Consider the following 25155-nt stretch of genomic DNA (forward strand, 5'->3'; position numbering starts at 1 on the left):
TGGCAATCGTGTCCTGTCTGGCACAATTGCAAGGCACAGAGGAGGTCGTTCGGACGCTCCGTAAAGAGATAGAAGAGAGACATCGAATGAGCAAGGTCGATATAAGTGAGATCGAGAGAGAGAATATAGATTTAAGAAGGAAGTTGGCAGCAAAGGACGGAGAGGTGGATGATGGCAAGTGGGCACACCAGTCTTGTCTAGCGCATCTGAGCAGCTTCCAAACTCAATACGATAAGGCCTATCAGGACACGCAACATGCAGTCCTGGTAAGAGAAGAGACAGAGAAACAGGTAGAGGTGTTGCAAAGGCAGTGCAGCGATCTAAAAGCAGCGTTAAGAGCACTCCATGCTGCCACCACGGAGCACAGACGAAGCTCAGTGGATCATGCGAAATGCAGGAAGCAGATTGCGGAACTGCAGTCTTTGCTTTCAGTGCAAAATGGGTTTCAGAGCACCTTTGGATCCCAATTAGATGAAGAAGATGGCCCTGATTGGCAAGAACTAAACAAAACCGCGCATAGATATGTACAGGGAACATGTGCGCAAGGAAAGCCCCAAAGGAGAAAAGCACCCCAACCCCCCACAGAGCAGATAGATCAGGCACCCATGAATCAAGTAACCACCCACCGCACAGTCACATCGGACGGAGACGCGAAATCCTTTACACCACCCCCTTAACCGTGACCCAATTACGGGACGCATGCGAAAAGATCACTCCGTTCCTCCCCACCTCAAACCCCCACCACTTCTTTGTTAGAGTAAAGCAGCAGGCGATCATGTACGGCCTGGATGAGCGTGAGCAAGTGAAGCTCACAGTTTTAAGCTTAGATCCTTCGGTTGTAGCAGCCCGTCCCGACCCACAGAATGTAGGAGGAGGCACCCTTGCAGAGATGCACACGGCGATCCTAGATGCGATCGGCTATAACAGAGGTGACCCAGTAGAAGGCCTGAATAAGTGCAGGCAGAAGAAAACCGAACACCCCACAGCGTTTGCTGGACGCCTGTGGATCCATTTCACAGCAGTTTTCGGAGAGTTAGCCCGCGCCTATTTGTCCCCAGACAACATGGCCAAATGGACCCGCACCCTTATCTCCCATGCCACGGAGGCAGGACAAAAAGCTTGTACCAATTATGACCCCTCGGAAGAAACGTACAACGAAAAGTGGGTTTTAAAAAGGTTGTCCCGCTCCTGGGAGCAATCTGTCCACAACAAACCCGCGATTAGAAAACCCGAAGAACAGCAGGCAGAGGCAGATATTCAAGCAGTTAAAGCGCACCAGAACCCCGCATGGGTGAACGAAGGCATGAACAGCCCCCCACAGAAACCACAGGAGTGTTACAACTGTGGGCAATTAGGTCACTTTGCACAAGCGTGCAATGCCCCACGAAAGCCACAGAAAGCCCAGTAGGCAGGCACTCTGAATGGAAACAGGACAAAGCCCATACATAGCAATGGCACCTGTTCAGACCAGACAGACATGAATGGAACTTCCCCACTTGGGGCTGCGACACCCTTTGGGATAGGTCCGGCCGACCAGTCGTTGCAGAGAAAATACGGGGACAGCCCATCGACTTTCTCTGGGCCACAGGAGGGTCCCGCACCACAATGAATTCCTCCACCATGTTCCAAAAAGACACGTGGCCCACTACAGCCACAATCACCCTCAGCGGCTTCACAGGTCACTCACAACAGGGACACATCACAGCCCCTAAACCCATTCAAATTGGCAACATCACAACAAAACACCCCATAGTTTTGGTCGATCTGGACCACACAGCAGAACACATTTTGGGCATTGATTTCATGAACTCCCACAGCCTTTCATTTGACCCAGTAAATCAATGTGTCTGGAAAATGACAAAGTCAGCAAGAGCCCCTGCAATGCTCACAGGAGGTGAGGATGCTAATGAGATTAGCGCAGTCGGCGATTTTTGGTTTGACCCGACCACAGTTAGCACAGACAAACAGGTTAGGGCAGTTCTTCAGAAGAACAGGACCGCATTTGCAAGTCATAAACATGACTGCGGCAGGATGGCTGGTTCGGTTCAAATAAAAGGACCTGACCCTAGACCCCAGAAGCAATATGGATTTCCCCAAGAGGCAGAGGGAGAAATCGCAAAAGTTATCGACAGCTTATTAGAGCAGGGCGTACTCAGATCAGTAGCCTCCACTAATAATGCCCCGATTTGGCCAGTGAGAAAGCCTGATGGATCACGGCGACTGACCATCGATTACCGGGAACTCAACAAAGTCACCCCCGCAGCAGCCCCCACGGTAGCCACAAGTCCTGAGACCATGCTCAAACAGGGACTCAACTCACGATATTTTACGGTTTTGGACATCCGTAACGGATTCTGGTCCATTCCATTGGCAAAAGCGTGCCAGTACAAATTTGCCTTCACTTTTAAAGGTCAGCAGTACACGTGGACATGCCTTCCACAAGGATTCCACAACTCCCCCTCCATTTTCCACCGACAGCTGGCCAATGGTTTATCAAAGTTTTCTCGCCCCGAATGTCTGGTCCAGTATGTAGACGACCTATTACTGCAGACAGACACCAAGGCAGAGCGCATCGAGCTTCTGGCCGAACTCCTGGAACTCCTACAGCGAATTGGATGCAAAGTGAACCCCAAGAAAGCCCAAATTTTGGAAAACAAAGTGGTATATTTGGGAACGATTATCACGCATGGTAAACGCGAGATCGAGCATAAAAGAATTCACTCGATTGTCAAATTACCCCTTCCCCAGAATGTTTCCACCCTCCGGTCATTTTTAGGACTGGTTGGCGACTGCCGTAACCATATTGACGGTTTCGCCACCAAAGCAGCACCCCTCTCGGAACTCCTAAAGAAAGGAGCCCCTTGGGAATGACTTCCGCGGCACACGGATGCTGTAGATGTTTTAAAGCGTGCACTCATTGCAGCCCCCGCACTACAGGTTCCGGACCCGCTTTCCCCCTATGCTATAGAGATAGCTAGCACAGACCGAACCCTCTCGGCCGTGCTCCTCCAGGAACGGCACAAACAGTTAAGACCCGTGGCTTACGCCTCCAGAGTTTTAGATCCTGTGGAGCAGGGATTTTCGGCCTGTGAAAGGCACCTGCTCGCAGTTTTCTGGGCAGTTCAATATTTTTCATACATCACCGGATTAAACCCCATCACAATCCTCACGGAACACACCCCCACCCAACTTTTACTAGACAGACGACTTAAGGACGGTACAGTAAGCCAGATCAGAGCAGCCAGATGGACCCTTCTTTTGCAGGGATGGGACATCACTGTTAAAAGGACCAAGACCCACACTTTCCTAGCCGACAACCTTCAGTACCCAGGCACCGCCCACGAATGTGAAATCATCTCACCGCACCCTTTATCGTGAAGACACCCCCCAAAAAGATAGGTAGTTCACCCTAGAGCCCCCAGCACACAGACACATGCGCACCTTTGAGAATATATGTGGATGGTTCTTCCAGTGTATTAAACAGGAAGCACATTACAGGATGCGGCATCTATGTTGAGGACGTGCAGGGACGCGCCCTAGAAGAAATCTCCTTAAAACTACCAGGACACTTAGGCGCGCAGGCGGCAGAACTAGCAGCCATTGCGTACATTATAGATTACCCAAATTCCTTCCCCAGCCCAGCAGACATTACTCGGACAGCCTCTATGTCTGTAGCAGCCTCACAGAATTCATACCCCTGTGGAAAACAAGAGGATTTGTTTCCGCGGACGGAAAAACCCTCCCTTCAGCCCCATTGCTCCGGCACATTTTGGACAAAGCACAGGACAGGATTTTTGGCATTATTAAAGTCCGAAGTCACCACCGTTCCTCCCCACCTGGAAATGTAAAAGCCGACGCACTGGCTAAAGCAGGTTCCAGACATGGACATTTTTGGAAACCCCCCGAAAGCGCCCCAGTCAATGCAGTTCAGGTCTCACAGACTAATATCGAGGATTTAGTGCAGGCCCAGAAGCAAGATAGTAATCTCAGGGAGATTTTAAAAGGAAACTTTCCAGCCCCATACGATAGGTTTAAAAATGCACTGACCACACATGACGGTGTGATCCTAAAAGACACACTTTAAGTGGTTCCTGAACAGGACAGGAATCAGCTTATTTGTTTGTTCCACGATAGTCATGGGAATCAGGGAATTGACCCCACTACAGCCCACCTCAGGCAGCTCTGTTGGTGGCCGAATTTAAAGGAAGACATCACGCACTATGTTGAAAATTGCCTTATCTGTGCCCAAAACAATCCGGACTGATATGCAAAGAAAGCTCAGCTTAGCCACACCTGCCCCGTTAATGGCCCCTGGACAAACCTCCAGATTGATTTTATAGGACCATTGGCCCCTTGCAGGAATGGTCACAAGTATGTGTTAGTTGTGATAGACACGTTTACAAAATGGGTAGAAGCATTCCCATCTAGAACAAACACAGCAAAGACGACAGCGAAGATTTTAACCCACCACATCTTTACGAGATGGGGACTCCCCTGCAGCATTGAATCCGACCAAGGTTCCCATTTTACGGGACGTGTCATGAAGAACGTCCTCATGATATTTGGTATTACCCCAAAATTCCACATCGCATACCACCCCCAGTCAAGTGGTACCGTGGAGCGAATGAATCAGACCCTAAAAGCAACCATCAGGAAAATGGTCCAACAAAACAGCACCACTTGGGATTCAGTCCTCCCTTTTGCACTAATGTTTTTGTGTAACACTGTTTCAACATCCACAGGATACACCCCACACACTCTCATGACCGGACGCCCCATGAAAGGCACAGAATTTTTATTAGGACTTGACTTGACCAGCCCCGAAGTGACAGCCCTCACACACAAGAACGCAGTGAAACAATTAGTAGAGAATGTAAAAACGGCTCAGCTAGCAGCCGCAGTAAAATTAGGCACCAGGAAGAAACAGAGCAAGGCCCGTTTCGACAAGACAGTGCATGCAACTGAGTTTGATGTAAGACAGCAGGTCATACTCTCCATTTACAACCCCAGCACGTTCCTGTCACCTAAGTATTCGGGTCCGTACTCCATTGCGGACAAAGTAAGCCCCTCCGTTTATAAGATTAAGTACCCCAATAGGAAGACCGCGTGGTTCCATATTAACCAGCTCAAGGCATATGGCTCTCAGTCTAACCATACACACCACGCCATGCTCGCCGCAGCAGACCACGTCCCGCCCACAGTCAACGTATCCCTACCCTCCCCCAACACATCTACCCCATCCACGGACTCGACCTCGACTCCACCCCCGAACTGTAGGCTCCGCCCCGGTACGCCCACAGACAGCAGCAGCAGCGACAGCGACTGTGACACAGACGATAGCCACAGAACGCAGATCCCCATGCTACAGGCCCCACACCCAGCGAATCTGAACACGATTCGAGTGATCCCTTCCTGATCACATTCCTTAACAAACCTCACCAAAGACCAGCGCCCTACGATGTCGACCCCGACTCCAACTCCACAGAATTAGACACAACTATTTGCCACCATGACAATTCGTACAGGCTCGTCCGAAAAGACGAGATGGACCCTAAGTCACACCACGCAGCTTTAGCAACCCTCATCCATTCAAGGGTATGGCATCCGGGATAAGATGATGACATCGAGTCTGACTCCCAAAACGAAAACCCCTTTGCGACCCTGTTCGCAACTGATAACTGAGGTGTCCAGATGATGTTTTAAAGGAACCGTTTGGGAGAAACGGTGTCCTTTCTGATGGAACCTGCACCATTTTTGTTTAATGTTGGTTCGTTAGTGTTAACGTTACGTGTTGTTTGAATGAAACAAGTTTGCCCCAGACAATAGTTCAGAGGAACCAGTCTGTTGACAGAAAATTGTTAGAGGATCTAGTTTGTCCCAGACAACAGTTCAGAGGAACTAGTCTGTCAGCAGACAACAATCATAACTACTCTCCTGATTCGAAGGTAATCACGAGAGGCAGCCCCCACGAAAACCACATTCTTACCCGTTCTTGCCGGTTGCTCAGGCAGTGGAGAAACGGCATTGGTCTCCGCCCTGCCTGAGGACCCCTCTCTGGTCAGCTACGCTCGGGTAGAGCACATACGGCACTGATCACCGTCCTACCCGGGGATTCCATCCAAATCTTACCCGCCGCGGCCCATACGCAGCCCATTTTGGCTCGATTATGTTCAAAATTCTTTTGTTTGGTTTAGCAACCCTTAGGATTGCTTCCCTCTGCTATTTACATCCTCAAACACTGAAATGGTAAATCACACAGGCTGCGAGACGGCACGCAGTACGGCAGTATTTTCTTAGATGTCTAGTCCAAATTTTCGGTTTAAATTTTAAAAAAGTTTTAATGAGGGAGTCACACATGGTGACCAATTATAAAGGGAAATTGGCACTAAAAGACAGACATGCTAACGTACAAGATATTAAACAAGATAGTAACAGAAACTATGCTTGATTCACAGAATTCCTGAAGGTCCAGGAAAAGAAAGAAGAGACGAAAAGGAAGAGAAGAGAAGAAAGAAGAGAACAATGAAGACATCATACGTGTTTGTCGTTATCATTATAATTTGTATTTGGTTACGCGCGAACGCGAACCCCCTGAACCCAAACCCCCCGGCCGTCAATGATTCTCTTCCCCATAGCACCCAGAGCCCAGTGACAACGCACCATCATGGTGTGATAGGTTTATAACATGGTACTCCCTTTCATACGTAATTGAATCCCTTTTAGTATTGACGACATTCTGCAGCATCGTGCAGACTATCCGCATGAAAATATGGCGAAGGAGAGCCCACCACCCTCGCACCCCGGTATACAGGATGAGATCCCCTATTTTCGGTTTTCACCAGGCCCCCGAACCCATGATCTACAATAAAGGACATTCGTTCGGCGTCATTTTGTGAATAAAGACAACTGAAAGATTGTACAACTCTGTGCTTGACCGCCAAGCCAGAGGAAAATGTGAATGCTGCTATTATTTTTGTATTGTTAGGAAGTTAGTATGATTGGATGTTTAAGTGAGTGTAGTTTATGGAAGATAGTTAGAGGTACCGTTTTTATATATGTTGTAATGCATGTCCCTGTTGTGACATAGCACCACTTAGAACTGTCAGTTAAAATTTTCGTACATAGTTATGGTCAGTGTAGAGGCCATGGAAGAGTGCTCGCTGGGTCAGGGAGTGAAGATGACGCAGTTATGTGATCCTTCATGCTTCTCATTAGGGATCACAAGGGGGGAGTGTAGCTACCTGGGTTGGCCACTTCCCGACTTAAAATGGAGATCCGCAAAGAATGCAGGGAAATTCAGTCAAGCCAGGAAAAACTAGCAGGTGCAAAGTTTCCTGTGTATTAGAACTCTCAGGAACGCAGACAGCACTGAAACTAGCAACCATCCGCATATTAATGAGCGATCCTCGGGAACAATTGAAACATTTAAGGTGAATAAGGCCAAGCCAGACTCCTCGGCGCCAGCAGGAACCAAGACAAAGGAAGGCCAACGAACACTTAGGGACCACCCAGCGATCAGGGAACAGCTCCAGTATTGGAGAAATCGATCTAAGTGATCGGAACCTAGTCCAATCACTTGGAACCAGATACAGGGTCCGCCCCGAACGGCTTGAAGCCCCTGGGGACTATAAAGTAGAGTCCCCAAGTTCAATTTGTCCTTCTTGGCAGGGTTACTCAGCAGCTCGAAACAACCTTTGACAGTGACCTGCCTAGCTGCCGCATCAATCAAGTAAGTCTCCAGTCAACGCACACTACGAGATAGGCGCTCCTAGCTACCAGTCTATACCAGCTTTGAATCCTGCAGACTCAGAATCGAACAAAAGGCCATTTGTTCCCCTGACCTGGTGGGCCAGTTCCGAAGCTAAATATAGGCCTTTTAGTGATAGAGATAGTCTAGAAAGTAGAGTTTTATGCATGAGTAGTGATTGACTGTGTAGAATAAATGTGTTTTGATTTGAATCTTACTAATTGGTGTATCGAGTTATTGATCAGCACTTGAACTTGAACCTCGTGGCGGTATAAAAATACCTGGCGACTCTCGAGCAAAGGTTATAAAAACAAAAGCAAATTAAGTAAAGACACAACGGGCAACAAATTAAGAGCCAACCAAAGTTAGCAACAACCCTTCCGAGCGTTCCCTATAAACTGAGATCCCGGACCCTGTAATTTGTGCATTTTCATATTTACAACAATGATTTAATAGAAAGGCTGCAAACATTGAATGTTTTTACCTCGTCTTTCCTGCACTTATTGTACAACTCGTTTGAATCATTTCTCTCTGACTTATGTATCTAAACCAAATGCGGCTAAATTTTTATTTTGGACAACAGAATGTTTCCATGGATGGCCCACTCGGCACTTCGGGCTGAAGATGGTTGTAAATGCTTTGGTCTTGTCCTTCCCCCCCCCCCCCCCCCCCCCCCACCCCCCCCACCCCCCCCACCCATCATTTAGGGAGGGCATATTTGTGGAATTCCCCTGCTCCCATTTATTGCTTAATTGTCCACCACCAATCACAACACAACTAGATGCGGCAGGACTGCAGAGTTTTGACCTGATACGTTGGTTGTCGAATAAAATATAAACACTATCATCAATAAGGGTCATCACTTTGAATCATTTCAAAATGTTGCAAGAAGTGTTCATTAAAATAGTCAAATTCCAGCAGCTTTTTAAAAAAGTATTTCATGGGATGTAATCTGTTGCCTATCCCAACTGAACATCTTAGAGGACAGTTAAGAGTCAAGCATAGGAATTCTATGTAGATCAGGACAGGTATAGGTGGCAAATTTCCTCCCCTAAGAGACATTAGTAAATTAGATGGGTCTTTACAACAATCAATGATTCATGGCTACTATGACTGAGACTAGCTTTATACTCCAGATTTGTTTGTTGAATTTAAATTCCACCACCTGCTCTAGTGGGACTTGAACCCATATCCATAGAGCCTCTGGAATACTTATCCAGTGACATAACTACTCTACCACCATCAGCCCCGTCTGAAAAAATCAGCAGGAAAATCAGAGTGTTGGTTCATGCTATTCTGTGACAATGAATTTACCTGAAGGGTCTCCCTTTCCATTGCAGCAATCTTAGCAGAAATGTAATGGAAATTTCCAAGTTCACCCCTTAAATCTTTCTAGTTTGATTTAAAGGTTTCACCACCTAAAGTCTGCCAAAAGTACTTTTGCTAATATCTTTTAAAAGAATATTGTTAGGAGTTTCCCTGTGGTTCAGTTTGTAAGGAAGCCTGGTACTGAGGTCTATAGATCAGCAAAGTGCCATTTTTCTCTGCCCCGTTAGTTAGCTGATCTCAGCTGGGATGGAGTGGGGACTATTACATTGGCCCCATCATCTCAGGATTAGCCAGGAAAAAAATCAGCCAAGAATTCTATTGCTGATTGCCAAACTCCAGATGGAAAGTTCACACATAAGCTGATGGTTGGATAAGCATTGGCTGTAATGCCGTCCCTTGTTGATCTGCCCCACCAAAATTCACTCTTTAGACTTATTCATGAAAATATGCACTTGGTCAAAGTTGAGGGTGCTCATGGAATTGTTCCCACCAGAAGTCCGTTTGAGGAGAGGAGAAAATGATAAATTTGTACCCTTTGGTCTCATATGCATGAGTCTTTCATTGCATGGTACAAAAAGGTTCAATGAACAGAAACTGGATAGCTCACCTCAATGAGTTCGATAAGGTTGTAAAAATAGTTTTCTTCGTCAATTGTTAGTTTATTGTCTTTGTAAATGACACGATAGTGACTGATCTCCTCTTTCGAGCTGACACACAATACATAATCACCAGGGTGCCGAATGGATTCTCGCACCAGGAAGAGGCCATCTTCTGTGGGCTGGAGAACCCTCACTGCATCTTCACCACTGATCTTTCCATGGAACCACCTCACAAAGAGTGAAGACCAAACTAATATTAGCAAAGTTATCCAAGGTATTTCCAATACCCTCTCCCCTCAGGCAACAATATCAATTTCCCCCACACCCCACAACCTCAGTAAAGCTAATAATTATTCACTACCCCTGCAAATTCTTTCCACCTTCATTCATTTGTATTGATCTTTTTTGCCTATTTTCTGCCCACTTCTCTTAAAGGCATTGACCGAGGAATGTTCCACAGGGCCAGCTGTTCTTGAATACCCAACTCAAGTGACTATTCTTCGTGTATAAACGCAAACCACGGGCTGGATGCTCCGGACCCACAGCCATGTGTTTCTCAACGGCGCGCCGTTCACTGGCAGCGGGATTCTTTATTCCGGCCGTTAATGAATGAGATTTTCCATTGAAGCCACCTCGTGTCGTTGGAAACCCAAGGTCGGCGGTACGCTGCCGGCAGGAACAGAGAATCCCAATGGCCGGAGAAATCCGGCCTATGAGTGCTGACAAGCTAACCAACCATGGGGGGCCTTGACAGATGAACACATGGAAGGTAAATTTTGATTTTGTGTGATAATGCAAAATGGGTGACAGCAAATCGGCAGGTTATTTTAATCTCTTCCAAGTTTTATATCCATGGATTTATTTCCACAAAGTCAAGAACTGCATCATGCACTCTTCAGCAAGAATCACTGAAAAACAATAAGGAGCAGGAACTGTTGATGGATTCCTTCTGTAACCATGGATCATTGGTGTCAACTTTCTATTGGGCACGAATTTAACATGGTGCAAGCGAGTGGGCTTTGAGATAAAATCTTATCCATTGACTCAACTGAGATCAGTCAACCCAAACCTGGGCCACGCCTGTGATAATCCTGGTCTGTTGGGCTCAGGATCTGCTTATTGGGGATTCTTGCCCCTCAGTTCTAAGATAACCGTACGTGGTCAATGCTCACGATGTGGCATGGAGTGGATAGACAGTAAGAAGTACATAAGTGTTCTATGCTGGCCTGATGAGTATTTTTCGATGGTTAAGCACCAGTAGTAAAGCAGGTATGCTTCACAGGTACCTGGACAAGGAACGGGTACTGCAATGGGCAGAGAGCACACAAAGCTGTACTTGGGACAATACCACTCTGCGTGTTTACCAAGATTTGAGTGCTGAGGTGGCCAGGAGGAGGGGAGGCTACAGGCAGGTGAAGGAGATACTGTATAAAAACAAGGTGCAATTCGGGCTGCTTTTTCCGGCGCGACTGAGGGTTATGTATGAGGGTCAGCACCACTACGTTGAGGAACTCGAAGAGGTGATGGACTTCGTTAAGAAGCAAGGGCTGGCCCTGAGCTGAGGACATTTAGACTCATGTTAGAGCTTTTAAATATATATGCGGTGTAACTCCCGGTTTGAAAAGTGCCTGCATGTTTGGGTCAGTTTTTGTCGTTTCTTTTTTCGACCTTTTTAGGGGGTTGGAAGGTGGCAGGGATGTGGTTTTTTTGTGTGCTTTTTGAGTGGTTCATCTGAATGTTTCCTTTTTGGGCTCTTTGCTTAGTTGGAGTTTGGCTGGGGGGGAAATAATAAAGAAAACAGTTAATAGGGTTGGGTTAAAATGGATGCTTCAGGGGAACTTTGTGCAATCGTTTTCTGTGTCTGTATGGGAAGGACTGAGCGTGCCTGTTATTTCTTATCTCTTTTTTTTCTTGTTTAACTTGAATTGTGCTATTGTGGGGGTTGTTTATGACTTGTATAGGGTGTTTGCTTAAGTAGGGCTGATCTGGGGAAGTGGTGTGGATGGGTCGGGGGAGGGGTGACTGGGAACAATGGATGGGAGACGCGCTGGCGCCGAGGCTGGGAGCCCCAGGCTAGCTGAGTGGGGCTAGTCAACGGAAGCAGAGGTGAAGGGTGTGCATATAGTTAGATTAGAGCAGGGGTTAGGTGATAGGATGGTGTTGCTAGTGGGGGGAGGGGGGGCGGGGGTCGTTCTGCTGACGGGGATGGAAACTGGGCATGGTAACAGTGAGGAGGTCATGGGTGGAGCCAGTCAGGAGCGGGCCAGATGAAGCGCGACACATGGCTGGGGGGCTGGCCAAGGAAAGGGGGGGGGGGCGAAGTGCGCCCCAACCAGGCTGATCACCTGGAATGTTAAAGGGTTAAACGGGCCAGTGAAGAGGGCGTGCGAGTCTACGCATCTGCGGGTTCTGAAGGCGGACATAGTCATGCTGCAGGAGACGCACCTGAAAGTGGCAGACCAGGTTAGGTTAAGGAAGGGCTGGGTCAGTCAGGTCTTTCATTCGGGGCTTGATTCTAAGACATGGGGGGTCTGTGATCCTGATTAATAAAAGGGTACAATTTGAGGCGGAGGGCACAATCGTGGATGTGGGTAGCAGGTTCGTTGTGGTGAGGGGTAAGCTCGAAGGGGTGAGAGTAGTCGTGGTCAGTGTGTATGCCCTAATTGGGACAATGTGGATTTTATTAGGAGGATGCTAGAGAAGATCCTCGACTTGGACTCGGGTAAGCTGATCATGGGCGGGGACTTTAATACAGTCCTGGACGCGAGCCTGGACCGGTCATGTTCAAGTACGGGCAGGTTGCCAGCAATGGCAAAGGAACTGAGAGGGTTCATGGAGCAAACGGAGGGCGCAGATCCATGGAGATTTAGCCGGCCGACGGCGAGGGAGGTCTCGTACTACTCCCACGTCCACAAGGTGTACTCCCGTATTGACTACTTTGTTCTGAGTAGGGACCTGCTGGCCGGAATGATGGGGGCAGAATATTCGGCAATTGCCATATCGGACCATGCTCCGCACTGGGTAGACCTGCAGTTTTGTAAGGTCAGTTTTCAGCGCCCACCATGGAGGCTGGAAGTTGGATTACTCGCGGACGAGGCGGTGTGCGAGAGGCTGAGGAAATGCATGCAGAATTACCTGCAGGTGAACGATACTGGGGAAGTCTCGGCAGTGGTGCTCTGGGAGGCACTGAAGGCAGTGGTGAGAGGGGAGCTGATTTCAATTTGAGCGTACAGGGACAGGGCAGAGACGGATCGACTGATTAAGGAAATTCTACGGACGGACAGGAGTTACGCGGAATCCCCGAGGCCAGAGTTACTCAGGAAACGACAGAGGCTGCAGGCCGAATTTGGGGTGCTGACTACAGGCAAGGCTGTAGAGCAGCTTAGAAAGGTAAAAGGTGCGATTTACGAGCATGGAGAGAAGGCCAGTAGAATGCTTGCGCAACAACTAAGGAAGATGGAAGCGGCTAGGGAAACAGGGAGGGTAGTGGATGGGGAGGGTAATCTAGTGGGTGATCCAGCAGGGCTGAACAAGGTCTTCAGGGACTTTTATAGAAATCTGTATCCTTCGGACCCCTCCCCCTCCCCCACCCCGGGGGACTGGGGGGGGGGGATGAGGTGATTCCTGGATCGACTGACCTTCCCAAGAGTGGGGAGGGGGTTGGTGGACGGACTGGGGGCCCTGGTCAGGATCGAAGAGGTATTGGGGGGCCTGGAGGTCATGCAGTCGGGTAAAGCCCCGGGGCCGGACGGGTATTTACAAAAAATCTGATGGGATAGTGGGGCCGGTGCTGGTCAGGGTCTTTAACGAGGCAAGAGACAGAGGGCGTTTACCCCCGACGATGTCGCGGGCCACCATCTCGCTCATTCTGAAACGGGATAAGGACCCGGAGGCTTGTGGATCATACAGGCCGATCTCTTTGATCAAGTTAGATGCCAAGTTACTGGCCAAGATCTTGGCGACCAGAATTGAGGACTGTGTACCGGATGTAATTGTGGAGGGCCAAACCGGGTTTGTAAAGGGGAGGCAGCTGGTGGCCAACCTAAGACGGCTGTTCAGTGTGATTATGATGCCCCCGGAGAGTAGGGAGGTAGAGATAGTGGTAGCCATGGATGCTGAAAAGGCTTTTGACCGGGTCAAGTGGGATTATCTGTGGGAGGTACTAGGACGGTTCAGGTTCGGGTGGGGGGTCATCGACTGGGTTAGGCTATTGTATCAGGCCCCGGAGGCGAGTGTAAGGACGAACAGGACGCCATCGGACTACTTTAGACTGCACCGTGGGACAAGACAGGGCTGTCCTCTCTCCCCACTGCTGATTGCGCTGGCCATAGAGCCGCTGGCAATTGCACTAAGAGCTTCTAGAGGCTGGACAGGGCTGGTCCGGGAGTGGGGGGGGGAGAGTGGAACATAGAGTCTCATTATACGCGTCTGCTGTTATATGTATCGGACCCAATGGGGGGGATGGACGGTATTATGGCAACCCTGAGGGAATTTGGCCGGTTCTCCGGATACAAACTGAACATGGATAAGAGCGAGTTGTTTGTAATTCAGGCGAGGGGGCAGGAGAGTAGGCTGAAGGGGTTGCCGTTCAGGCTAGTGGGGGAGAGTTTCCGATATTTGGGGATTCAGGTGGCACGGGACTGGGGCAAGTTGCATAAGCTCAACCTGTCCCGACTGGTGGAACGAGTGAGGGAGGAGGTCCGGAGGTGGGATGCGCTCCCGCTGTCATTGGCTGGGAGGGTGCAGACTGTTAAGATGACGATTCTCCCGCGGTTCTAGTTTGTTTTTCAGTGTCTTCCCATCTTTATCCCGCGGTCCTTCTTTAAGAGGCTGAATAAAATTATTCTGGGATTTGTATGGGCAGGGAAGTCCCCACGGGTGAAGAAGGTGATGCTTGAAAGGAACAGAGGAGAAGGGGGTCTGCCGTTGCTGAACTTCAGCAACGATTACTAGGCGGCCAACATAGCGATGATAAGGAATTGGATGGTGGGTGTGGGGTCGGTTTGGGAATGGATGGAGGCTGCTTCGTGCAGGGGCACTAGCTTAGCAGCCCTGGTCACGGTGCCTCTGCCGCTTCCGCCGGCACGGTGCTCCACCAGCCCGATAGTGGTGGCGGCTCTTCGGACCTGTGTGGAGGAGGCATGTAGGGGAGGTAAGAGCATCGGTGTGGAGCCCAATCTGCTCTGGGGGGGGGGGGGGGGGGGGGGGAGGAGATGGAGGACGGTATCTGGGCAGAAGCCCTGAGCAGAGTAAACATGACAGCAACATGCGCCTGGCTCAGCCTGATCCAGTTTAAGGTCGTGCACCGGGGCCACAGGACGGTGGCCCGGATGAGTAAATTCTTCGGGCTGGAGGACAAGATGCGCCGGAGGGCCGGCTGACCATGTACACATGTTCTGGTTGTGCCCTAAACTCAGGGGGTAATGGCAGGGATTCGCAGATGTCATGTCCCAGGTATTGAAAACTGGGGTGGTAACGAGCCCTGAGATGCCAATCTTTGGGGTGTCGGAGAACCCGGAAGTCCAGGAAGAGAGAGAGGCCGACGTTCTGGCCTTTGCTTCCCTGGTAGCCCGGCGACGAATACTGTTAGCATGGAGGGACTCAAAGCCCCCGAGGGCTGAGGTATGGCTATCAGACATGGCGAGCTTTCTTGGCCTAGAGAAAGTCAAGTTCGCCTTGAGAGGTTCGCTACTAGGGTTCGCCCGAAGGTGGCAGCCATTTATTGACTTCCTCGCAGAGGAGTAAGCGTCAGCAGGGGGGGTGGGGGGGGGGGGGCTAGGGTAGAGTAGAGTAGGGGGATATTGAGGCAGGTCCTTGTGTGAGCGGAGCCGTGGTTTGCACTATGTTTAATTTGTGTCTTGACTTCTTTTTTTTTGTACTGTACAATGTCACTTTTTTTATATGCCTAAAATACCTCAATAAAATTGTTTGTTAAAAAAAAAAGAAAATCGCAGGTTTGAATTCCATTTGAGCACATAACCTAAACTGGCACTGGAGTGCTGAGTGAGTGCTACACTGGTGGAGGCATCATTTTTAAACTGAGGCACAGTTGGCCATCCCATGAAAGATTGGCAGGAGAGTCCACCTGACCAACATTTATTGCTCCAAAACTGGAAAAGATACTTACGGCATCAGACTGAGGTTAGGGTCAACCCGAATAGCCTCACGCTCACGTAGGTTACTTCTGGATATCAGACCTTCCTCCTTGGTCTTGTTATTTTTCACTGTGTACCAACTCTTGTTCTGTTTGCAATAGAAAAGATTGAGCTTGATAATCAAGGGACCTGGACTGGAAGTCAATCTGGTGGAGACCTGTCAGGACTAAGCCAACCTCAGCGAGGGAATTCTCATTGTGAAAGCCCTGATTGTTAAAAGTGAAAGCGACTTAACGGACAGCATACTACAGCTTGCAGGTTCTAGTTCAAGACCTCCATTAGAAGATTGCTGGCTAGCAAAACCACCACCTCGGCAGCAAAGAACCATCTCACGTCTTTTAATCCCTGTTATTTTCAATCCTTTTCCTACCCCTAGTGTATGTTTCTCTTGTGTGTGTCTGGATGGAGGGTGGGACGGGGTTTTGGGAATGGTTAGATAAACAGACCATTGTTCCATTCTTACCATTTTATATTCATCTTTTTCCTTGTTATAAATACAGTTTAAAAAAAATGTTTTACTTATAATCTGGTGCCTGTAACTCATTGGAGCAGTCAAAAGTTAAAGATCTCAGGAAAATGCATAAATTATTGGTTAATTCACTTGTGTTTTTACCGCACACTCGCCCAAAGTGTCGTAACAGTCAGCGCTCAACTTTCCTCTTGTTCCTCCAAATTTCCCAATGCTCTATCCTGCGCAATCTTCCTCCTCACTGCTCCCATCCCCGTAATTAATTTACTTCACCAAGCAAGGTATGTGTGAATGGAAGAGCTGATGAGAGGGTGTGAATGGGTGAGTTGATGCATGGATAATTGGAGAGTTGATCGAGATGCTGTTTAGAATCCGTGTCGTATGGAGGAGGGGAAAGGGAAAGGCAGAGAATTTCTAAACAGTGAATCTACATCAGCTGTGTTCCTCCGTCGTTGGATTTTTCGAGTGTTCTTCAAAAGAGCAAAGCTTGAAAGTGATACATCCACTTGATAAAGCCCCAGGTGGAAAGGTGGCATGTCACATTCTTCACATGCCAAATTATGATGGCAGTACCCTCTCAAACAAGAAACAAAATGTAAGGGCAGAATCCAAACACTCTTGTATACTCACATTGACAACCTTAATAATCGTCAGGATATCTCCCTTGTGAAATGATAGTTCATCTTTCTTTGATGTTTTGTGGTCACACTTAGCTATACATTGTGTTCCAGGCTCCCAACCTTTCTGCGGAAATAAAATAAGAATGTAATTTTCAACAACAGAATTACTAAATATAATTAAAGGAGGATTGAATAATAGCTCGATCATGGTGCGATGCATGGAAAGAAAATGGCCTCTCACTAGGTCATTTATCAGAGGCCAGCATTTTCCAGTGAAAGATTTACTGCCGTGTACAGAGCAATCAGTGGTTCAATGAATGTAAGTTCAGTACTGTCATAATATAGATCAGTACATTATGGTGCAATCACATACACACACTGATGGACATGCAGTGGGACCAACCAGCATACATAACACCGCAGCCAATCACCAGTGAGAGCACAAGCACTATAAACACAGGGGACAGGAGAGTTCCCGCTCATTCTAGCAGCAGCCAGCTCAGAGCACAGAGCTCACAGCCTGCATCACAGACATTCACCATGTGCTGAGTGCCTCACCATAGCTAGTGATAGGAGAGGGTCCACAGTTAAGCTGGTATTGCTTATACCCATGTTTACAGTATGTTAGCATAGTTGAACAGTTAATAAAATAGCGTTACACCACTTCCAGCATTGTTGGCTTGTTTGTAAACCAGAACACCCAACACAACATGGTACAAGGAGTGACCGCAATCCAGCACTTGTGAGACCTACCTGCAACTTCTCAGCATTCCGGCATCCTACAGCATGGAGAACATCAACCCGCCGCCGCCGCTCCGCATCGCTGGCAATCTCGGGGTAAATTGGAAGATATTTAAACAGCGCTTCCAGCTCTTCCTCAAGGCGAATGCATCGGACACCATGAAGATAGCCCTTCTTCTCTCCACGGCTGGGCAACATGCCATACACATCTTTAACTCCCTGACATTCGCGGACGACGAGGACAAGACAAAGTGCAGGACGGTGCTCCTCAAATTCGACACACACTTCAGTGTTGAAGTCAACGAAAGCTTTGAAAGGTACCTGTTCCAGCAGCGCTTGCAGGGTAAGGACGAGCCTTTCCAATCCTATTTAACACACCTCCGCATCCCCGCGCAATCCTGTGGCTACGGGCCCAACTCCGACTCCATGATACGCGACCAGATTGTTTTTGGGGTCATGTCGGACACCCTGCGTCAGCAGCTCCTTAAAGTTAAGCAACTAACTCTAGCGACTGCCATCGAGACCTGTGTCCTGCATGAGAATGCCACCAGCTGGTACTCCTACATACAGGCAGCTGAAACGGCGCAGCAAGGGCCCCATGAGGCGGAACGGTTCCAAATGATCGAACACCTCCCGGGCCGCAGTCTGGAGGAGGGCGGCCATTTCGCGCGCTTTCCGAGGCCTCCCGCGCTTGTACGCGCCAAACGAGAGGATGGTGACGTGGAGGAACGCGATGCGCAGGCCCGCACCACGCAAGACCGCACCACGCATGTGCAGTGGTGCAACGAACGCACTGATGTCACGACGTGCGGCAACTGTGGCTCCGCCCACTTAAAGCGGCAATGCCCTGCAAAATCACGACAATGCCTACGCTGTGGCAGGCTTGGCCACTATGCTGCTTGCTGTCGAGCAGCCCAGCCTGCCAACTCGCAATGATTTAACCAGCCTCGCAGGAATGTTCGGGCAATCCAACCCACCTTCACCGAGTCCAATCTTGACTTCATGCAGACCAGTGACACCGAGGACAGGGAGCCTTTTCGAGTCACTGTCATAACCAAGAACATGCTGTCCCCGAATCGAAAGCACCAGCCGCTGTTGGTGCACAGCATTGATCCGGACGATGAGTGTATGCCACCCTGACGGTCAACCGATCCCAAATCAGATTCCGTCTGGACACTGGTGCTTCCGCCAATCTCCTCGCATGGTCAGCATTTCAAACCCTGGGGGTCAAACCAACAATTCTTCCATCCAATTGCCAACTGGTCGACTATAATGGTAACATCATCCCCGCCACCGGGTCTTGCCAACTCGAGGTGACGCACAACTCGCGAAAAGTCACCCTACCCTTCGAGATCGTGGGCTCCTCAAAGGAGTCCCTGCTAGGTGCACAGACATGCAAGCTCCTCAGCATCGTGCAGCACGTACATTCCCTCTCTCCAGAGGACACGTCTGACTTCCAAGATGCGAACTTCAGGGCGCAACTAAGTGCCATCATCACTCAACACCGAGATGTCTTCGAAGGCCAGGGCACACTTCCCTCCACATACACAATCCTGCTCGAACAGGACGCCACTCCTGTGGTTCATGCACCTCGCAGAGTCCCAGCACCCCTCAAGGACCGCCTCAAGCAGCAGCTGCAGGACCTCCAGGACTGGGTCAGTTCCATGGTGTGCATCAAGAAGCCTTCCGGCTGTATCGACCCGAAGGATTTAAATCGTAATATCATGCGGGAGCATTACCCTATCCCCAAGCGTGAGGAGATCACATGCGAGATGGCTCGAGCCAACATATTCACCAAGCTGGATGCATCAAAGGGCTTCTGGCAGATTCAATTGGACAAGTCCAGCAGAAAGCTGTGTACTTTCAACACCCCATTTGGCAGGTACTGCTACAATAGAATACCATTTGGAATCATATCAGCATCTGAAGTGTTCCACCGCACCATGGAGCAGATGATGGAGGGCATCGAGGGTGTGCGCGTCTGTGTGGACGATATCATCATCTGGTCCACCACCCCGCAGGAGCATATCAGTCGTCTCCAATGCGTTTTTAAGTGAATACGGGACCAAGGCCTGCGCCTCAACAGAGCCAAATGTTCTTTCGGCCAGACCAAACTCAGTTTTTAGGAGACCACATCTCCCGGTTGGGTGTGCGGCCAGATGCGGACAAGGTGGCAGCCATCACGGGCATGCAGAAGCCGGCGGATAAGAAGGTGGTGCTCCGGTTCTTAGGAATGGTCAACTTCCTAGGAAAGTTCATCCCTAACCTCGCTTCCCACACCACGGCTCTCTGCAACCTAGTTAGGAAGACAACGGACTTCCAGTGGCTTCCCACCCACCAGCGTGAATGGGAGGAGCTCAAGGTCAAGCTGACCACCGCCCCGGTATTGGCGTTTTTCGATCCTGCAAGGGAGATGAAAATATCAACGGACGCCAGCCAATCTGGCATAGGGGCGGTGCTCCTGCAACGAAATGACGCCTCATCATGGGCCCCTGTTGCCTATGCGTCACAGGCCATGACCCCCACAGAGCAGCGCTATGCGCAAATCGAGAAGGAGTGCCTAGGCCTGTTGACCGGTGTCGACAAGTTCCATGACTACGTGTATGGCCTTCCCCAGTTCACTGTGGAGGCCGACCATCGCCCGCTGGTCGGCATCATCCAAAAAGACCTCAATGACATGACCCCTCGCCTACAACGCATTTTGCTCAAGCTCCGGACATACGATTTCCAACTCGTGTACACACCGGGTAAGGACCTGATCATAGCCGACGCTCTGTCCAGGGCAGTCACCACTCCGTCCGACCCAGAGGGGTTCGTTTGCCAAGTAGACACCCATGTGGCCTTCACGGCCGCCAATCTGCCGGCCACGGATGAACGCCTAACCCACATTCGCCGTGAGACTGCGGCTGACCCCCTGCTACAACGTGTGATGCGCCACATGACTGATGGATGGCTCAAGGGACAATGCTCGCAGTTCTATAATATTCGAGACGATCTGGCAGTCGTTGATGGCGTCCTCCTGAAGCTGGACCGCATCGTGATCCCACACAGCATGCAGTACCTGGTTTTAGAGCAGCTGCACGAGGGCCATCTCGGCGTAGAGAAGTGCCGATGGAGGGCCTGAGAGGCTGTCTACTGGCCTGGCATAAATGAGGACATTGCCAACACAGTGCTCAATTGCTCCATCTGTCAGCAGTTCCAGCCAGTCCAACCACGGGAGACCCTTCAGCCCCATGAGTTGGTCACGTCCCCTTGGTCTAAGGTAGGCGTGGACCTGTTCCATGCGCTCGCCAGGGACTATGTTCTCATAGTTGATTATTTTTCCAGCTATCCCGAGGTTGTACGCCTGCACGACATCACGTCATCGGCTGTTATCCGTGCCTGCAAAGAGACCTTTGCTCGTCACGGCATCCCACTCACTGTGATGTCGGACAATGGCCCCTGCTTCGCGAGCCAGGAATGGTCTAACTTCGCCAGCAGGTACAACTTTGTACATGTGATGTCCAGTCCCCTGCACCCCCAGTCAAATGGCAAAGCAGAAAAAGGCATCCACATCGTAAAGAGGCTCCTCTGCAAGGTTGCTGATGCAGGATCCGACTTCTGCCTCGCCTTGCTGGCCTATCGCTCGGCTCCAAAGTCCACGGGCCTGTCACCAGCCCAGTTGCTGATGGGTAGCACCCTCAGGACCACTGTACCATCCATTCACGTCCCAGACCTCGACCATGCTCCGGTCCTTCAGCGGATGCAACAGTCTCGTGCGCAGCACAAGGCGGCGCATGACGCTCGAACGACTGATCTTCCTGCTCTGGCGCCAGATGACAATGTCCAAATCCATCTTCCAGAGGGTGGCTGGTCTGCGACTGCTGTGGTTCTTTAGCTGGTGGCTCCCCGCTCATTCCTGGTCCGTCTGCCTGATGGCTCCATTCGCCGCCGCAATCAGCGTGCCCTTCGTCTGGTTCCACGCTTGCTACGCGATCCTCCACCATGCCACACCCTCCTGTTGTCCCCGACCTGGACTTTGTAGAGCTTCCGGATACTCTGCATCCTCCTCACTTGGCCGTGGCCCGGCCCGATCCTCAGCTGGTGGCTCCTGACCCACCCTTGAGGCGGTCAACCCGAATTCGTCGCCCACCTCAGAGACTTGATTTATGAGCCTTACAATGTTGGACTCAATGCTTTGTTCTTTCATCCTGTTTCAGCATTTCACGAGTTTGTTTATAGCATTCGTTCTTAGTTTTGTTGTTGGTGTATCACCTTGTTTTTCTTTTCTCTGCACCAGGCACCTTCCCGTGTATATAGACTAGCCTCATGTACACAGTTATGTAAATACTGCACACACATGGTCAGATACACTCATTACACGTTATTTATTCTCACATAGGCACATGTTCTTTGTTAAAAAGGGGAATGTCATAATATACATCAGTACATTATGGTGCAATCACATACACACACTGATGGACATGCAGTAGGACCAACCAGCATACATAACACCGCAGCCAATCACCAGTGAGAGCACAAGCACTATAAACACAGGGGACAGGAGAGTTCCCGCTCATTCTAGCAGCAGCCAGCTCAGAGCACAGAGCTCACAGCCTGCATCACAGACATTCACCATGTGCTGAGTGCCTCACCATAGCTAGTGATAGGAGAGGGTCCACAGTTAAGCTGGTATTGCTTATACCTTATGTGGGTATATGCTAACTATGTTAGCACCATTGAACAGTTAATAAAATAGCGTTACACCACTTCCAGCATTGTTGGCTTGTTTGTAAGCGAGAACACCCAACATAAGTACTTGGCTCATCCAAGCAAAATGGCAATCAGACGTTACTTCTGGAGGTACTTCTGGTACCATATCCTAAAGAGGAAGTCAACAAGAGTGTGTGTGTGTGTGGGGGGGGGGGGGGGGGGGGTGTAGTGGGGCACGGGGAAGGGTCCAAACGGTGCGTGACCGAGAAACCCACGGCTGCCGGGCCGAAGGATCCCGCCAAATGTCGTTAAACATCTCTGAAACACGCTCGAACCATCAAAAACTAGGTCAGTTAAGTTTTAATCAGCACTGCCTCCAGCAGGAAGGTCAGCAGGAGCCAGCAATTCATTTCTTGGGGTCTTGCTTTGCTGTCCCATGATGGGCACCACGGTAGCACAGTGGTTAGCACTGTTGCTTCACAGCTCCAGGGTCCCAGATTTGATTCCTGGCTTGGGTCACTGTCTGTGCGGAGTCTGCACGTTCTCTCCGTGTCTTCGTGGGTTTCTTCCGGGTGCTCTGGTTTCCTCCCATGAGACCCAAAAGATGTGATTGTCAGGTGGACCGGACATTCTGAATTCTTCCTCTGTGTACCCGAACAGGTGCCGGAGTGTGGCGACTAGGGGCTTTTTACAGTAACTTCATTGCAGTGTCAATGTAAGCCTACTTGTGCACAGCCTAGTTGTTTTTAGTGAGGAGTCTTACAACACCAGGTTAAAGTCGAACAGGTTTGTTTCAAATCACTGGCTTTCGGAGCACTGCTCCTTCCTCAGGTGAATGAAGAGGTAGGTTCCAGAAACATATAAAGACAAGTGTTGTAAGACTTCGTACTGTGCTCACCCCAGTCCAACGCCGGCATCTCCACATCATTCAAGACAAAGTCAAAGATGCAAGATGATACTTTGAATGCGAGCATTTGCCGGTAATTAAGTCATTGAGGCTTGAGACAATTCACACCTCTTTAACCTGGGGTTACCCCTCTCTCTGGATCTGTAAAGACTTAATTACCTGCAAATGCTCACATTCAAAGAATCCTCTTGCACCTTTGACTTTGTCTATATATATGTTCCTGGAACCTACCTCTCCATTCGCCTGAGGAAGGAGCAGCACTCCGAAAGCTAGTGATTTGAAACAAACCTGATGGACATTTAACCTGGTGTTGTAAAACTTTTTACTGTGCTCACCCCAGTCCAACGCCGGCATCTCCACATCATAGTTGTTTTTAAGCCAGGTGGGGAACAGGGATCACCGGGAGGGGAGGAGGCATGAGGGGGTTGTAATGCAGAGGACAAAAGGGAAATGGGAAAGTCTGTGGCGGGTGGAAGGTAAGAGAAATTAAATGACAAAAGAGGCAATACTGAGAGCAAAAAGGTTAAGGAAACAAAGGATGGTTCTCGAGGAAATATAAATAGGAAAACAGAATCAAGATCAACAGCAGCTATCCAAAAATGAAGAAAATGGTTGTGGCAGAGGTTAATGGAAATGTGAGGTGCTGTTCCTTCAACTTCTATGAACTTCACTGGAACAGTGCTGGAGACCAAGGGAGGTCAGCGCGAGAGTAAGGTGGAGAATTAAAATGGCATGCGACCAGAGGGTCTCAGTCACTCTTGCAGATTGAACAAAGGTGCGTTGCAAAGTGGTCACCCAATCTATGTTTGGCTCTCCCACTGTAGAGGAGCATCAGAGTACACTAAGTTGAAAGAAGCACAAATAAATCTGTTTGAATTTAATGAATTACTAAGAGGTCCTGTTCTTAAGTCCAAGCTATCTCCATACTGCAGGAGGCACAGAGGAACAATTCATCGAGGAAGAAACAAAACAAGCTCAGTCTCTGATCGCCGCAAATCAGTAGATGGGAATGAATCTAATGAATAGTGGAGGCATTAGTTATGATCTTTCAAAAGTCACTGGAGTCAGGGAAAGTCCCAGAGGATTGGAAAATCGCTGTTGTAACCCCCCTGTTCAAGAAGGGAACAAGGAAAAAGATGGAAAATTATAGGGCAATTAGCCTAACCTCGGTTGTTGGCAAGATTCTAGAATCCATTGTGCAGGATGAGATTTCTAAATTCTTCGAAGTGCAGGGTCAGATTAGGACAAGTCAGTATGGATGTAGTAAGGGAAGGTCGTGCCTGACAAACCTGTTAGAGTTCTTTGAAGAGATAACAAATAGGTTAGACCAAGGAGAGCCAATGGATGTTATCTATCTTGACTTCCAAAAGGCCTTTGATAAGGTGCCTCGCGGGAGACTGCTGAGTAAAATAAGGGCCCATGGTATTCGAGGCAAGGTACTAACATGGATTGACGATTGGCTGTCAGGCAGAAGGCAGAGAGTTGGGATAAAAGGTTCTTTTTCGGAATGGCAACCGATGACGAGTGGTGTCCCGCAGGGTTCAGTGTTGGGGCCACAGCTGTTCTCTTTATATATTAACAATCTAGATGACGGGACTGGGGGCATTCTGGCTAAGTTTGCCGATGATACAAAGATAGGTGGAGGGGCAGGTAGTATGGAGGAGGTGGGGAGGCTGCAGAAAGATTTAGACAGTTTAGGAGAGTGGTCCAAGAAATGGCTGATGAAATTCAACGTGGGCAAGTGCGAGGTCTTGCACTTTGGAAAAAAGAATAGAGGCATGGACTATTTTCTAAACGGTGACAAAATTCATAATGCTGAAGTGCAAAGGGACTTGGGAGTCCTAGTCCAGGATTCTCTAAAGGTAAACTTGCAGGTTGAGTCCGTAATTAAGAAAG

At 49.3% G+C, this 25155-nt stretch overlaps 1 protein-coding gene across 3 annotated transcripts in view; it reads right to left on the reverse strand.

Annotated features, from left to right (window-relative positions):
* The window catches only part of matk (megakaryocyte-associated tyrosine kinase), a 160820-nt gene that overhangs the window by 71216 nt on the left and 64449 nt on the right, over window positions 1-25155 (reverse strand). For all 3 annotated transcript variants that reach the window (XM_072482704.1, XM_072482705.1, XM_072482702.1), the window contains 3 exons: window positions 16930-17043; window positions 15803-15918; window positions 9684-9903 (listed from right to left, as the gene is read on the reverse strand). In XM_072482704.1, coding sequence (XP_072338805.1) covers window positions 9684-9903; window positions 15803-15918; window positions 16930-17043 — 450 coding nt within the window. The remainder of the gene's footprint in view (window positions 1-9683; window positions 9904-15802; window positions 15919-16929; window positions 17044-25155) is intronic.

This window comes from Scyliorhinus torazame, chromosome 18 (genome assembly GCF_047496885.1).
Source record: "Scyliorhinus torazame isolate Kashiwa2021f chromosome 18, sScyTor2.1, whole genome shotgun sequence".
In the NCBI taxonomy this organism is placed as follows: domain Eukaryota; kingdom Metazoa; phylum Chordata; class Chondrichthyes; order Carcharhiniformes; family Scyliorhinidae; genus Scyliorhinus; species Scyliorhinus torazame.